Source organism: Ptychodera flava, chromosome 17, assembly GCF_041260155.1.
Source record: "Ptychodera flava strain L36383 chromosome 17, AS_Pfla_20210202, whole genome shotgun sequence".
Classification (NCBI taxonomy): domain Eukaryota; kingdom Metazoa; phylum Hemichordata; class Enteropneusta; family Ptychoderidae; genus Ptychodera; species Ptychodera flava.
The window spans coordinates 35,641,400-35,657,769 of record NC_091944.1 but is presented as its reverse complement, the minus strand read 5'-3'; the positions used below and the strand labels follow the sequence as shown (position 1 = coordinate 35,657,769).

At 35.1% G+C, this 16,370-nt stretch overlaps 2 protein-coding genes across 6 annotated transcripts in view; one reads left to right on the top strand and one right to left on the bottom strand.

Moving 5' to 3' along the window:
- Nucleotides 1-5,272, top strand: part of LOC139116183 (sodium/potassium-transporting ATPase subunit beta-1-interacting protein 3-like) — a 52,177-nt gene extending 46,905 nt beyond the window's left edge. For 2 of the 4 annotated variants that reach the window (XM_070678741.1, XM_070678739.1), the window contains exon 7: nt 909-5,272. In XM_070678741.1, coding sequence (XP_070534842.1) covers nt 909-927 — 19 coding nt within the window. In that variant the 3' untranslated portion in view covers nt 928-5,272. Of the gene's footprint in view, nt 1-851 lie in introns of all 4 variants that reach the window. The other 2 variants (XM_070678738.1, XM_070678740.1) reach the window with 2 other exon arrangements.
- Nucleotides 5,273-6,961: 1,689 nt separating this feature from the next.
- Nucleotides 6,962-16,344, bottom strand: LOC139116180 (clavesin-2-like). 2 transcript variants are annotated; one of them, XM_070678733.1, is made up of 5 exons: nt 16,206-16,344; nt 13,990-14,656; nt 12,409-12,519; nt 11,467-11,666; nt 6,962-11,014 (listed from the first exon to the last, which is right to left on the bottom strand). In XM_070678733.1, exons 2-5 carry the CDS (start codon nt 14,551-14,553, stop codon nt 10,918-10,920), a joined length of 972 nt encoding a protein of 323 aa, XP_070534834.1. In that variant the 5' UTR covers nt 14,554-14,656; nt 16,206-16,344; the 3' UTR covers nt 6,962-10,917. The 2 variants fall into 2 exon arrangements, with proteins under 2 accessions (XP_070534834.1, XP_070534833.1); XM_070678732.1 differs by having other exon boundaries at nt 15,966-16,270.
- Nucleotides 16,345-16,370: the final 26 nt, after the last annotated feature.

The window sequence follows — 16,370 nt, the reverse complement described above, 5'->3', positions numbered from 1 at the left end:
GGAACACTTTCATGATGATTTGATATTGGCATGTGTATTCTGTTGTTTCCCATTATGTCTATGTTATGGATCATGTTTTGATTTGGTGTTGGGTTACCATATTTCATGGCTGTCTCAAGATATTCACTCCATACAGTCTGTGTGTACATTTGCTTCAATCCCATGAAAGCTCCAAATTACAGCAAACAGGATGGCGGTAACAAATCTCACACAGGCAGGTTTTGCGCTACATAAACCATATCAATGCACCTCAAGAACAGACATTTTAGGACACTCAAATTTTTACAACATTTTCTGATTACCAATTATGTGGTTAATTTTGAAACACTAGTGTCAGTTGTTTTTTTTCACTGCCTAATTATCATAAAATAATATGATTCAATGTGAAAGCAACGTACATGATATTGATACTGATTATATCCCCTCCCCAGTAGTTTATGATATTAGATTGAACAGGGTAAAACATGTGTTAAGGGTAGTTTTACATTGAATATCAATTGCCATGTGTTAAGCTTCAGCCACTTGCCACCCTCATAGTATTAGCAACCTACAGAATTAAATTACTTTGTCGTAGAATTTTTCCCAATGGAGAGTCCATTGAAGATAGCATACTATATGTTAAAGTATTTTGATACGTTGTTGTGAAAACAAAAAGCAATATAATATATGTAAACAATTGTGATATGTAATGATTATGCATCAACCGATAGTAATAGGTAAATAATTTGAAATGTTGACATTTCTCAAGTAATAATATTCCATGGACATAGAGTGGTTGGTAATAGCTGTAAATGAAGATGGTCTGTGATTTTTTTTGCGGTTACATGGAAATATGACTGTTTTTATTTCAGACCTGTGGACACCATGACAGACTAGTTTCTACTTGGTTTCTTTCTTCCTTTCTCCAGCCATCACGGAATGTCCTAGGAGAGCCGAACAGAATTCCTGAAATCAACGGAATCTCTGCAGCCATCAGGGAATGTCCTTGAAGAGAATCATTTCCTGAAATAGATGCAATCTTCAAGTTGGCTCACCCACAAAGTGTTCCTTGGATAATTGGAGCAAAGAAAGTTCACAGAAAAGACTTACACTATCAGTATTGCAGATGTGTGTGTGTTAGAAAAGGAGTATGATCTTAAAGATGGATATATCAGACGATGATATATCTGAGAGAAACTTGAATACAACTGTGACTTTATAGAAGATGCATTTCATATTGGTTAGAATGTACACAATCTTTATTTTCTCTTTTTACAAACATATTTACTACACAACTTTCATGTACAGAAGACAAATCACTTTCAATCAATTCAGAACAGCACATCCCTGTCTTCCTTTACTAAATGGTATAATCCAGTGCTTTTCTAATGTGAACTAGGCCATACTCACTGTTTGGTGGGAGTGGACACTAAGAAGAAGATATTTTTGTGATGTAGGCAACAAAAAATGTTATAGTAGCAGTTGTTATTCAAGAACACATGGTAGCAAAATGCAACAGATTTGAGCTCAAAATACTTTGAATTTTCCCTCTTTGTGATACAAAGCCATGGAGAAAAAGTAAAAACTTTCACGAGCATGATGTCAAACTTACCGCACAGGTTGACAGCAAAGCCATGGCAACAGTGTTTGTACAATTTTTGTCCGTACACAGTAACCACTAAGACACTATCCAGACAAGAATATTCTTGGATGTGCAAAGGTTCAACCTTTGCACATCAAAGAATATTCTTATTTTTAGAGACTATAACTGTATCAAAATTTTGACATTGTTATCTTTTAACCCTTTCACCATCATGGTTTGGTCCAAACATATTGTTATCAATTGTGAATGTGGACCTGTTTACATGGAATTAGGGGTGAACAGGTTAATAACTGTATCCTGATTACTCCATAACAGTATTTATAACAAGGTAGCTAGTAATGTATCACATGCAATTTTTTTAAAAAATGCACTGTACACACAACATAGAATCATGGTGTGTTTTGTGATATATGTGATTTGCATTTGTCCAAAACACGTTGCATCTGCCGAGGACTTTTACTCTACTGCCTCTCTGTATGGCCTACTGGGTATGTCTTGCTGTGGTAGTGGAAGCGCCTTCATTTGAAGACATCCCTGTTGCTATCCATTGAAAAGTCTGATCCATCACCAGAAGGAAATGAGATGAAGAGAGGTTCAAGCAGCTGTTTCCATGACTACATTGGTGTTACATTGTTATTCAGTTGATGTTACAAAATTAATCCAAAATCACAATATTTGCACATATGGATAAGATGTATGACTGCTGCACTTCAAACTAGATTTTGCACTCGTTGTATTTCTTCCTTATTTTTACTGCGTATTTGTGTTTTTTTCTTACCTATAAATGCAAGTATCCACAATCTCATTTCAGAAACACTGCCAAGACTGTATATTGTCTTTTTCAAGAGAGAATTGTGAGAGATGGTTCTACAGAAGTTGTGTTATGGTTTTGCATTTTTAAACTCTCTAGTTTATTACACCATATTTTAACTGAATTCAAAATGTGTGTTACCCTGTCGTTGACTGTAGAGGGCAGTCTTTGCCAGAACAAAGTATAGGGATGTGCAAAACATAAAGGACGTTTAGTTGTAACTTTCATAGTTTTTTTAATCTTTTATTTTTGGTTGTCAATTTAAAGTTCTTGTTCTTCTCTCTTACACATATTGAAACACCAACTGTTTAGTTTGTCAACAAACTGTCTATATGTGTTATCATTTTACATTGGAAACAGATTGCACCTGTCAACAATAACAGTGCAGTTTACAAGCTGAATACTGTGTATCTCAATGCTTTAGGGAGTAGAACAATAAATTTGTGTTGACATTAAAAAGTAAGAATGATGACAGATCAAATACCAGGGTAGTATTTCTGAAAAGCCATCTCTCTGTTGGTAAGAAGGGATGTATGAGGAAACAGTGTCTTGTATTTTCAGTCTTCAACCTGTAGTGGATTATGTGAAGTTTTAATTTACCGTAGATGTTGTTATTTACTGTAGTTGTACATTTGCTATAGAATGCAGGGTTACAAAACACAGGATTTACTTGAAGAAGGCCTTGCTAGTAAGTAGAAATGAAAAAGAATTCTCAAATTTCTAAGTAATGTGTAATGTGAGATTTTATTCTCATCTGCCTTAAAATAACACAGCCTTCTCTTTGTGTAGAGTACACAGCAACCTGAAAGAGTCACTCTTTGTGTTGTCAGGCATGAATACTCTGATGTTGGTATTCATGGAGTATACTCTTTGACTCAAAACATGATATTTTATGATACACACTCATTGATGTAGAGCTAACCCAAAGAAACTGCTATATCCACTGAGAAAGTTGAGAACTCTGTTGTAAGCTACAATGTAACCATTGTGGGATGAGATGATAATCAATGTTATCGTGAAAGATCACAAACTGTACGTCAACATACTAGCCCTTTCAGTGAAATAACACTCATGTTTCATAGATGGCCTGTCAGCAACATATAGATAAGCTGTATAAGAACAACATAAACCAAAAATGTTAAATTTATGCCATTACCACACAAAGTGTGACTCTTAGGTGCTTTCTTGTCAGGGTCAATTGTATATTAGATATAGTATACTCTGAACTGCTGTTTTAAACTTCAATTGAAATCTGTAAATTATTGTACATATAAATATTTTTTTGGAAAATTTTGTACCTTTCGTCTCTGTGTGTACAACTAATATTGTTACAACTCTTTCTTTTGTAAACTATAGTAAGTTCAATGTTATGATAAATATTTTGTATATCATGGAAGACTTGTATTATATATGACCATGGGATTATTATATTTCAGTATCAAAAAAATGAAGCTGGAGAAATAATAATAGGTTATAGTAGAAATTGTAAATTTTATCATCTATTTCAAGTGACTCAGAGAAATCTTATGAGTGTGGTGACCTCATTACACAGTGGGGAATAGCAGAAATTAAACTTCTGCCACAGAGGGCTCACTTTCGAAGTCCAAAAAAAAAGTTATGTTTGTTTCAAATCCTTTTTTTTGCAAAAATGATCGTGTGATGTGGTTTATGCTTTCATTTCCTTTCTTGAGCTGACAAGATCCGACTTTAGACTTATGGACAACAAAACAGAACTGTTTACGTGCATCATAGACCCTTAAGCAAGAGAGTGACGAAAGTGATTTTCGCATCACGCATCAATAATTGTGACGTGCAGCGAGATTAGGGCATAAGTTTACTGTTCATAATTGTACATGCATAGGTATAGTTCTCAGCTGCAGATATATGCTACCATGTGTAGTGCATTGTCACGTTTGAAACTTATTGTGAAACTGGCAAAAAGTTAACATGGCTAGTCTAGATCCATGCATGCAACCTTTCCTTTTCTTGGACTTACACTGGTAAAACTTGAAATGACTTAGCTGACATGTTTTCATCTGTAATTCTCGAAATATGATAATTACCTTGGAGTCTGTAATTTCTATAATAATTCCCACAAGATTTTAGCAAGATTATCTGGTCATGTTGTTCCTTTTTTCTATAAATTTGTTGCATAACTAGTTTGTGTAATTATGTTTTTCACTTGTACTATGGTTTTACACTCAGCTTTTTATAGTACAGCAGATTTCCATGTCAATTTTGTTTGAACAAGTTCTTTTTGACATATGTTTAAATGTGGAAATTTACTCTTTCTTGGTTTAACAATAGTGCCATGTTGAAGTAGCCTGTTTCTGTAACCCTAACCTATGTTCGTAACACGGCATGTCCTTTCACAATTAAAAATACTCATTCATTACATCAGAAGATATATTTTAATGTAACTGTCACTGAATACACAATGGTGATAAAATGAAGTTTCTAAAAGGTCTGATTCCCAAGTATATGTTGTAACTAGCCAAGTGGCAGGTTTTCACAGTAATATATAGAATACAACACCCTTTAGAGCAGAGGAATTTTACATTCCACTAGTAAAGTTGAACTTTTAACTGCCCTGTCAAATTTTTCGCAGTATTTCAAATTTCTGAGTTTTTATTTTATACTCACACATTTCTCTACAAGATGTAATTACAAATTCTTATAAATGGCAGCTATAATAGCGCCCCCACTGGAGCTGGGTGGGAAATGTGTTATTCTCAAATGACATAACTGCAATTGTTATGGATTCAGCATTAATTCAATTTTAAATACAGCAACAAGATGTACATACTATCTCATCCGTGCATTGTCTGATGCACATTGGAATTTTCTTGAAATAAAATGAATATTTACTATTGTTTTGACATTGCTGTGTCATTGATGTTACTGTAACTTCACCAGATTTCCGGTGCTTTCCATCAATGTTGGTGATAATGTTGTTCTTCTTCCTCTAATGTCCCCCCCCCCCCCCCCCCCCTTATCATCACCCAGACTGGAAACAATTTGTTAGAACTACAGTGATTTCGTAATGATCTTTTCAAATGTACCATGTTTATAGACAATACTGCTTCAATGTACACATTGCCTATTTTATTTGTTGATGGGAAAACAGTTTACACATCAGACGTGTGTATTAACACTTATCCTCACCCCTCTGCTGTCCAAATTACACTGTACCTGGCTGCAAAATCCTCAGAACATAAATAGTCGAACATAAGGTACATGACCATTGCACCAGACAATTGATAGAAAATAACACAGGTAATCAAGGCTGTCAATAAATTGGGAGACAGATCTGAGGCATACTTATTTCTGTTGCCTTATTTGCTGTAGTGAGAATATTATAAGCATTTCCTTCTGAGATTGGGATCACCTAATTGAAATTGCAAAAGAAAGTCTTTGGATGTCAAGGTTTACAAACAAACTTTTGAAAACATGAAATTATCTGATGGACTCTGTAAGTCATATAGCAATATCAGACAATGTCAGACATGTTTCTCAATTCAAATGATAGAGAGTTTCACTGATATTGCTGAATCAACAAAAGATATGTACAAGTTATTAGTTACTTTATACATGGGCGAACTTTCTGACTGGCATTAGTTGGAGCAGCTTTGTGTTGGTACAGAAGCATTCAGGATAATTTTTGCATGTAGCTTGTGAGGGCGCTCATAATGAGTGACTTGCACATCAGTATGTGACCAATCCAGTGTCTGGCAATGGCATAGCCCACTTGAGAGCCTATTGACAGGAATCATGCAAGCGTCAGTTTGTTCTACACGATCTAACAAATTCCAGTCAATCTACAATAATTATGAAAAAACTGGCAGTGAGCATGGCAATGTAACACATGCATTGTACGGTAGATCTCTCTGCAGACAAGATTTACTTTTGCCAGCCAGGAACTAAAAACAACACATTCACTGAATGTATAACAAAGAAAAAGACAAATGCTGTCTTACATAACTTGTGAATTCTCAGTGGAAGACCTCTCAACAAAAGTTGACAGGGATCACTGAGCCTTCAACCATAGAAAGTATAGGGTCTTCCCCCTCAACTGTCTATGCTTCAATGACCTCTGCGCTTCAATCCAAGGCTGTCTCCATGGCAAGGTAGACAATACATGTAAAGTAGAAGGATTAGGACATTTACACAACGCAAACTTTAACTCTCTCACAAGAACAGATAACCACTGTGAAAATGGTCTGAAACTGAGACAATAAGTACACAATGTGATCCGTCAACAAACAGACACACAAAATGTAGATTTCTTGGCCAATTTCTCATTTCATCTATTTTGTTTTATTGTACAAGAACAGATAACCACTGTGACAATTGTCTGAAACTGAGACAATGAATACACAATGATGATCTGTCAACAAACAGCCACATACAAAATGTACAGTTCTTGGCCAACTTCTCATTTCATCTATTTTGTTTTATTGTACAAGAACAGATAACTAGTGCAATAATTGTCTGAAACTGAGACAATAAATACACAATGATGATCCGTCAACAAACAGCCACACACAAAATGTAGATTTCTTGGCCAATTTCTCATTTCATCTATTTTGTTTTATTGTACAAGAACAGATAACCACTGTGACAATTGTCTGAAACTGAGACAATAAATCCACAATGATGATCTGTCAACAAACAGCCACATACAAAATGTAGATTTCTTGGCCAATTTCTCATTTCATCTATTTTGTTTTATTGTACCTTCTGATGGCAACATTACAAACAATTTCTGTATCTCTACACTGATCTCAAATATACACATATTACTTCAACATCTTTGAATATAAATTATTCACAAATCACCATGGTAACATGATTCCATCATGACATACAGGGTATTCTATGTTCAATACATGGTTGAAGGTATCAATAACTTAAAAAACAAAACCTTACAGGCCAGTGGTTGCATAATTATTAATTTTAAATACTGTATCTTCTAATAGATACTTAATTTTCTTCAAGCAAGATTGATGGCAGTAAATTACAAATAAATATGAAATTGAAAGAAAGCTTACTGAGATTGTCAAAAAATAATTTCAGAGCTGTACCTTTATGTCTAGTGAATGCACTTGCAAGATAGCAGGGAAGGAGATAGATTATGGAAGATCCCTCTCTCAAGGCAGGGTAAAACAGTCCACAGTGCCTTGAGTGATGGAACTTCTACCTTTACTCTGGGATGAAGGATATGGCAGAAGAAAGAATAGCAGTGTATTTATAAACTGGCAGTAGTATGGTAGTAGTTAACATTTGTGGTCATCAAAAGAGCACTAAGCATTGATTGCAGACAGTAGCAACTCTCAGAACTCTTCTTAGACTAGGATATCCATCACTCAAGGAAAGACTGTGCCTTGAGTGTCAGATCTTCCTGTCTACACTCTTCTCAAACAATCATTTACCATTTCTACTCTATGACTCAAAGTACTTATAGTAATGACAATGATATGAATGGTTATCCAGACATCCAAGTACACAAAAACATGTAACATGGTAAAGGGACCATCGCAGATTGTCACAATATAAGCTCAACGAACGAAATCTTTTCTTTTAGATCAAAACCATCTCCCCTGAATGAAACATCAAAATGAAAGCATTGTTGTTTTCCATAGAGTAAATGTTAACGTAACAATTTGCAATAGCTTTCAATCACAGTCCCTCTATCCTCTGGATAAAGGGACTGTGTTTCAATTCCCTGGGCCTTAGTGTCATCATTCCCTCCACCAGGACAATGGTGTTGTTGTGCTCTCCACAATGTAATCAATAAACTAAACAGAACAATTGTCAAAAAGAATAAAACACAGTCACCAACTTAGGTGAAGTTCAGTTATTGAACTGGGGTCAAACCTCGATGCCTTCAACAAAAACACTTTGCTATTTGAACTTCTGCAACAATCTGAGACAATCCCTAATGGCAAGAATCTGAGACATTTAGTCCCTAAAATGAGGGACAGCAATGTATTACATGTACATACAAACAACGTAAATAATATATAAGCCTGAAACCAAAAACGTAATTTATGAACAAAATATAACACTGGTAATGTTTTTGCATTGAATGGCAAATGGTAAGTCAATGTGCTGTCTTGAAATTTTCACTTAATAAAAATGGACGAGAATAAAAACTTGATACTTGGACAATATTGCTCTGAACAGCAAAGACAAGAACTGAACTTCTCAGTCTTAAAAACTGCGATTTTCATCAATTGTTTTAGCAGATTATCACCTGATTCATACTACCCTCAAAATTGAGAAAAATGACCAACATTTTACAACACAGCATACTGTTTTCTGTTAATTTCCAAAGCATCTCCAGTTTAGCCTTCAGTGCCAATACAAGGACCTTACATGTACAAACAGTGTGTGTTTTAGGACAAATGTCCTGAAAAGATTTCTAAACTGCAGAAACATCATTATGATGCAAATAAGTAATATTACTAATGGTGTCATGGCAAGTAATGAAAATTAAAATAATCTGTTGAAATATTTTACATTGTTCATTTTGCATAGACTAAACAACATTTACACTTGATACTTTTTCAAAGACAGAATTTGGACAAACTCCTAAATTCTGGTAATCACTGATGGGGAACATTTCCTTTTACCTTCATTTTAAACACTTGTAAATTCTATTCATATTTCAAACCCCCTTCACAAATTATTCAAATTGTGCCACAGGTCCTAAGCTTTTATTTGTCTTGGTAAGTTCTCATCCACCTTTCAAAAACAAATCTATGGTTCACTGAGGTCATGTGCTTGACCTTTGAACTCTGCACTTCACTCACCTTCCTAAAACTGAACAGTTCAGGTACAATATGAGTTGTTGGATTACCTCCAACATTGCTTTGAAGAAAACTGGAAGATCTGTAAACTTGCATAACAGTATTAAATCAACAATGATGAGTAACAAGAGAGAAAATGTTTTAAGTTTTTGCCCGACTTTGCTGTGCACTTCATTTACAATCAATCAATCAGCAAAGTTTATATAGCGCCAAAATCCAAAAAATGTTTTGCTCTGTGACGCTCAATGGTCAAACCACACTTTACCTCCTTTATCAGGTCATTCAGGTGTTAACTTTATCATTTCCATAACTTTTACAAAACTTATTTACTTGTACCAGTTACAATAAACACATACTCACTTTGTAAGCACGATGACAACATGGACTTACTTATAGCTATACCGTTCTATTATTATCATTATTGCACATAATGCACAATTTTAGACCAATGAATAGTCTCCATTGGACTTATCAGTTAATTTGCATACTAAAACAATGCTCATTAATGTACTTTGCGGAAATGAATACAATTACTGATGAATTTGATCATCAGATGCATCATGGGTACAGCACTGATTAAATGGTTATAGGCTTTGCATGCATTCCCTTTGTTAAGGATATAATCAGGACTGAATTTTTTAAAATAATAAACATGATTTTGATACTTTGCCATCAGTTTAACATCAATTACAGTTTTCAACACCTTCAGACAAAACAGAAAATATTGCACCTTGACATTCACTGTATATGGAATTGCTTTTACCAATCCCCTTGACACAAATAAAAACTACTATTTCATTTCAGAATTGCTACACATCACTTAGAATAATGAGTTGCCATGGTGACATGCATCATATTAATTGTAAATACATTATTCTTCAGAATACATGCAGATGTTATCACAAATGTCAAAAGAACTAAACACAAGTATTGCACAAATTTTCAGACAACAAACAGTTACTAGGTAGATAACTATTAAAAAGTTTTCCTGTGCAACCTTGCATCTGGTATACATTTCTTGTAACAAATAATATCTCACATGTAGTTTTTGATGAATCTTCAAGAAATGTGCGTTGATGAATTTAGTTTCAAATATCCATATCAGATACCAGACATTCGGGAACTGTGATAGTCATTCCGGCATTCACTTTGATCCAAGATGTTTGTAATTGACCTCAGTCTTTGCCAGAATGTATTTATACGTTACAGAATGACATGGAATCAAAGCTTTAACATCCATGGAGCATAATCAACACAGTAGCATGACTATACAGTCCCTTTCAACAAGTATGTGTCAGAGTGGGCAAGCAATTGGTAACCACAGTTTTTTTGACGGATTGATGACTATTGTCAAAAGTAACAATGATGTTTTACTTTGTGTAAGCTACACTAAGCAAGCACAGTATACACCTCGTACTAACAGATGACAAACAGACACAAGATTTTAACACTCCTGAAGAATACACTAGGTCTTGTGAAGTGACTTATTGACATCATTGTTGTCTGTACAAGAATCATATCATGCTAGGATGTTACATAAATACTCTTTATCAATATATCTGTAATCTGCACTTCCAAAACATCAATCCATTTTATCAAGTTTTCTACCCCACACCAGCCAACAACAAACCACTGACTAATTTCATAACAACACAAAAAACAAACACTCAAATAAACAGACTTGGACCTATCCATTTCACTGGATCTCATTGTCAGTCAAAGGTCAAGAGTAACTCCATGTTATCTTGGCTGTCATCTTTAGTCTCTTTATCATTGTATTGATCATTGGCAAGTGGAACAGATAATGATCTGTTGATAGAAAGGAAATAGTGATCAATAAATAAATGTTAACAAATCAATAAATATGAGTAATGTTATATAGTTTACTACAGTGTCAAAGAAATAAAAAACAAGTAGTTTGAGTTTACGAGTAAGAATCTGAATTGAGCATAATAAATACTGCTACTATTTCTGAGTAGTAATATCACTGAAAATGAGATGGGCCTTTTACTAAATAATTACCAATTGAAGAAACCCACTGTAACAATAGATAATAATGCATGACTTAAGCACAGTGAATATTTTCCATTGATAATGTTGTATCAAAATTCAATTTGCATTCTAAAAATTGCTAGCTACATTTCACATAGGAAATTGATCATTTGATGGAAAACAAAACAATTATTAGTATCAGAACCAAAAACTGAAATGGACATATTTTTATTTCATCACTTTCATGATTGAAAATGAAATGTGCTTACCTTGTCAGACCCATTGTGATATCTTTATGATCAGAAGATGGGCTTGAACTGCCGTAATCAATACCAAAATCCTGCTCAAGTAACTCCCTGGCAAATTTCCCAATGTTGTATGCTGGTAAAAGACCCCCTAACTCACTAGGAAGGATCTCTTTGTGGATATGACTGTGTAATGTGGTCAAGTTGTTGCCGTGGAGAAATATCTGCATTAAAATTACAGCAATTAATGGCACAAAGCTAAAATAGTCATAAAACAAACATGTGAACACAGAAACTTTTAGTTCAAACAATTAAAGCTAAAGTCAATGTGATGGTTTATACTGTCGTTACGTACTGATTTCTCATTGTATAAGTCCAACTCTGACATTGAAAGCCGCGATAGGAATTTACTAAACACTGTCGGTGAAGAGATTAATTTTACAAGTTATTGAGACAATAGGTATCATGCAGGAAAGGCCAATACTTGGATTTTAAATTTTTACCCGTATTTTAGAGTCTAATTACAATTTATGTTTCCTCTGTGGCATGAATATGAATGACAAATACAAGAAATATTCTCAAGATAATGGGATACAAGTCATTGGGAATTACCATGTCATCATATTTCTTTTGTTGTAAATCTCAACTGAACCATGGAGACTGGTATAGAAAAAATTGTAACGTTCACTGGAAGCTATGTGTCCTTACATTGCAGTCTCTTTAAATTCATTTCTCATTTAAGTCAATGTGCTGAGAAAAATCAATTTTTGAAGTAGATACTTAAGGAGCACCTTGTTTAGCATTAAAGCCTTAGGCAGACTGTGTGAATCAATAGCGTATGCTTTGAGACTTGGCAATAATTACAGTTGGTGATAACAATGTAATTGCTTACTGATGGCTGTACATGATATTGATGATTTATCAACTGAATCTGACTGTCTGGACAACTTTCATACATTCTATTACCTTCTTTTTGGTGTTTTGTTTCAGGAATGGCCTGCAGATAGCAAATGCAGCTTCAACATACCATGGTTGATTTACAAAGTGAATGCCTCCAAATCTGGCAGGAAAACAATCCTGCAATAAAAATGGACAATTCTAGATTACGACAGAATACCCTTCACCAAAGTTGACCATTTTTTAACATAATATTGCAAAATTTTACTGCACTGAAATGACTGACATTATTCCATTATTTGTATATCATCCCATAGCCTAATGGAAGTTTTGAACATAATCATAGGTAATATCTGCACTAATGTATAGATACTCATAAATTATCAAATTTACACTTCTGAAGATTACATAGAGTCCATCATTACATTGCTACAAACATTTTTATAACAGATTTTTCACTATACCATATGAGTTATGATAAAGAATACTGAAATTATTTGAGAAAGTAATGTTCCAGATAGATGTGACGCATAAGAGTAAAGGAAAATTACAAATTACACTGCCATCAGCTCGGCTGATGGATTTATGTAATAGTGAATTTGTTATAGAAGATCAATAAATATTGTTAGCATGAGCTCCCATAAGCAACATTATCTGTGATTAATGTTCAATATTTAGGCCTGGGTTCAAATATTACATTCTGATAATCTGGTCATTGCATGTTTCTGAAAAAGAAATACATTGGTTGCATAAACCTGTTAAAAAATTAACATTCCATTTGGCTAGACATTCAGAGACAATAATATCAACTCTGGCCACACAACACAATGTCACTGACAAACGTACGGCAGATCCAAGTGTGTGTTGCTATGTCGCAAGGCTGTTTTAAAACAATATTTGTGTTGACATTCCAATAGCTCTGCAGTATCTTAGAGATCAGTATCATTTTGCATTGGCCAGCAGCCTTTGCAAGGAGTTTGACTGACTGCCAGAATCTCCAGGATGAGTACATTCTGTTCACACATTAATTGTGTTAGATTATTGTCCAGGAATGACACCTCTCTCAGACATCTCAACAACTATCCAAAATAGAATTTCAAGGCAAAATCCAAAAATAAATTTGATTTAACCTGATATATATGGCAGACAATATCTTGATACCGATGTGTACAACAGAAGTCTGCCATACATTCATAAAAATGTCTTCCGTGAGTAATGAATTTTTTATCATCTTACTCAAGGTAAGATTCCTACCAATGTTCATCATGGACAATCAGTCATCATTTGAATTGCATACATAATTATACCTATCATTACAAGACTATCACATATACCGGTAGCATTATAGATGTTCCCAACGAATGATCACACAACAATCAGATTTCTGATTTATCTGAGTACTTTTTGACTGCTATACATGCATCATGTCATTGTCGTTGACAAAGTCCATTCACTTCTTCTATGCAAGGTAGCACAATCTTTCATCAAATTGCAAGTCAGAAGTGCTCCAGAACATAGGCTAGAAAGTTTGTACTACCAGGCACAGTGATGTCTCTATAGCCCTGGACTCGTTGGTTGAAATGGAGGTGGACTGCCCACCCCGAGTTCTACCAATGGGTCCAGGGATATACAGTCTTATACATATCTCACCTGTAGTCCTTCAATGGTCAATCTCATCAACCCAGGACTCAGTCTTGCTGCTTGCTTAAAGGAGAACGCTGTCCAATCCACAATGATAACAAAACCATGGATCTGTGTCTCCTCATCCTGTATAAGGTATTCCAAACTCAGCAACATAGCTCGCAGAATGTGGATGTAAGGATATCGCCAAACTTCCCAGTTAGCAGTGTTCAAGACAAGAATCTTCCGACCAAAGTGATCCGTGTTATCCAGCACTGCAGGAAAACCATCCATCAGTGCCTGGTACATTTCAGGATTTGAAACGGAAAACTCTTGAAATATGGCCTTGTGTATTTGACGGTATTCGTAATATCTTGCGTACAACCTGAAAGCTTCGTAGGTATCGAACTTTCTTGCTCGTAAGAATCGTAAAATGAACGCATCATCAGTACGAATGAACTTGATGTCTGGTCTTGTAACGACGAGGTCACGAACAGACTGGATATCATCATCTCTGGTGGCAGGATTTTCATTCAGTTCTTTCTGTGCTTTCAGTTCAGTTTCAGGAGAAAAACGTCCACACCAATCTGCCATATTTGATTTTTCAGAATATACTGATATATGAATTAGCAACCAAGGACATGTCTACATGATCAATTTTTGTCTCCTTTGGTCTTGCATAAATTGTGTCTCTAACCTGGCAGCACAAAAAACAAAAATAATTACATAGATGAATAAGATATACACATGAATAAATACTTTCAAGTGAGAACAACTCACTTGATGACTGTCACTGCTCATGCCTATATAATGTGATATCAGTTAAGCAATAAAGCTCCCCCAGTATACATAAAGCTCGACCAGTTCACGACATATATGCAAGAGCGATAGTGAGTGCATATATGAAGTGGTATACCGTCATTGGATGTGCTTTGCCATTATATCATAACAGTACCGGTACATTGAAATTCTGGGATCAAACCTGAAGAATGGACTTTTGTACTTGCCAAGAGTTTGCGTGTTTGCCAACCGTAGTATATCGGGAATATATACCACGGTTCTTTTCACATCCCGACCAATCAGATTGCTGCATTTGTGCCATCAATATACCGGTATGATAATACTGGTTATAGAGGCTGAAAATGTGTGTGCATGCTTTCTAAAGCCTATAGGCTAAAGAGATGTTTCAAGTAGATAAACTGATTGACATTCGCACTACATCGCGATTACTAAAAGAAACAACAAATCTACAAAAACCCAGTCTGGGATGTCACTGAAATAAACATCTGCTTGGCTTAGAAATGAGACTGGCTTCCAATGAATGCTGAAGTCATGAACATACTTGTACAATTATCCTACATCTGACACCTTTCATCACACCAGCAATTATTGGCGAGTCTAAGTGTGCACAATGCTCCACTGATGATCATCATGACTCATTATCTACCGGGGGTATTAATTTGCATACTTCCTATCTTGATTTTAGTATCAGTGTTCACATGACTACAAACAGATCGAGTCAAGTTAAAATTATACCGAATCTGATTATATTGAACCCTGGAGCAAGATACGTAAATCCGGGTTTTTATTCGTTACAAACAAACCTATCAATCTTTAACTGGCATGGTAGTAAGTACAATAATAACACAACAAGTACTAGCTACTAGTCTGTAAAAACAAAACTAAGCTAGTCTGTAAAAACAAAACTAATTTCAAGATTATAACCGGGATAAAAACGAGGTTACAAACACTAGAATAGGAGCAATATATCTTTTAATTTGCACTAATTCAGTGTTTTCCCTTTCGATGGCGTTATATCAGTTTATAATAAATATATAGAATTATACGACAGAATATCATAATTGATCGAGTAGCCGTATTATATATGTTGTCCCACTTATAACCAAAGTTGACACTCTTGACGGGCTCACTGTTTTCTAAATAAAACATGTATTACAAGTAAACATTGTAGCATTAGTATAAACATAGTTTATGGCGGGACTTACCCTGAGAGAGTTTCATAATGTATGCACTGCACTGCAACCAATATTTTTCATCATGTTGTCCGATCCGCGAGTGCGGAATTACGTTTGGATACGAAATTTTCGAGCACAATTTCCATCGATATACGATACTTAGCAGTGTGAATTATAGCATAATCAAAATATTATTGCGGCTTCATTTTGTGCTTTGACCAAACATTTTAAATACTAACATGGCTTCTGACAACTCTCTGTGCACCGTACCTTTGAATCACCGGGCTGAACTCAGCAGCGAGCTCAATCTCATTGACATATGAAACGATGACATCATAGTTTAGGGGTTCCCTTCCGGGATTAGAGGTCACATGTTACTGCTGCTCTTTTGCCCGCTGTACCGCCAGGTAGTAGAGATTCGTTGCATCGAACGTA

Bases quoted from the DNA above. Each gene is read 5' to 3' on its own strand.
- LOC139116180 (XM_070678733.1), bottom strand. From the start codon at position 14,553: ATGGCAGATTGGTGTGGACGTTTTTCTCCTGAAACTGAACTGAAAGCA. The intron at 11,667-12,408 runs GTAATAGAATGT...ATTTTAATGCAG, and splicing joins AACAAAACACCAAAAAGAAG to ATATTTCTCCACGGCAACAA. The intron at 11,015-11,466 runs GTAAGCACATTT...TTCTATCAACAG, and splicing joins ATCACAATGGGTCTGACAAG to ATCATTATCTGTTCCACTTG.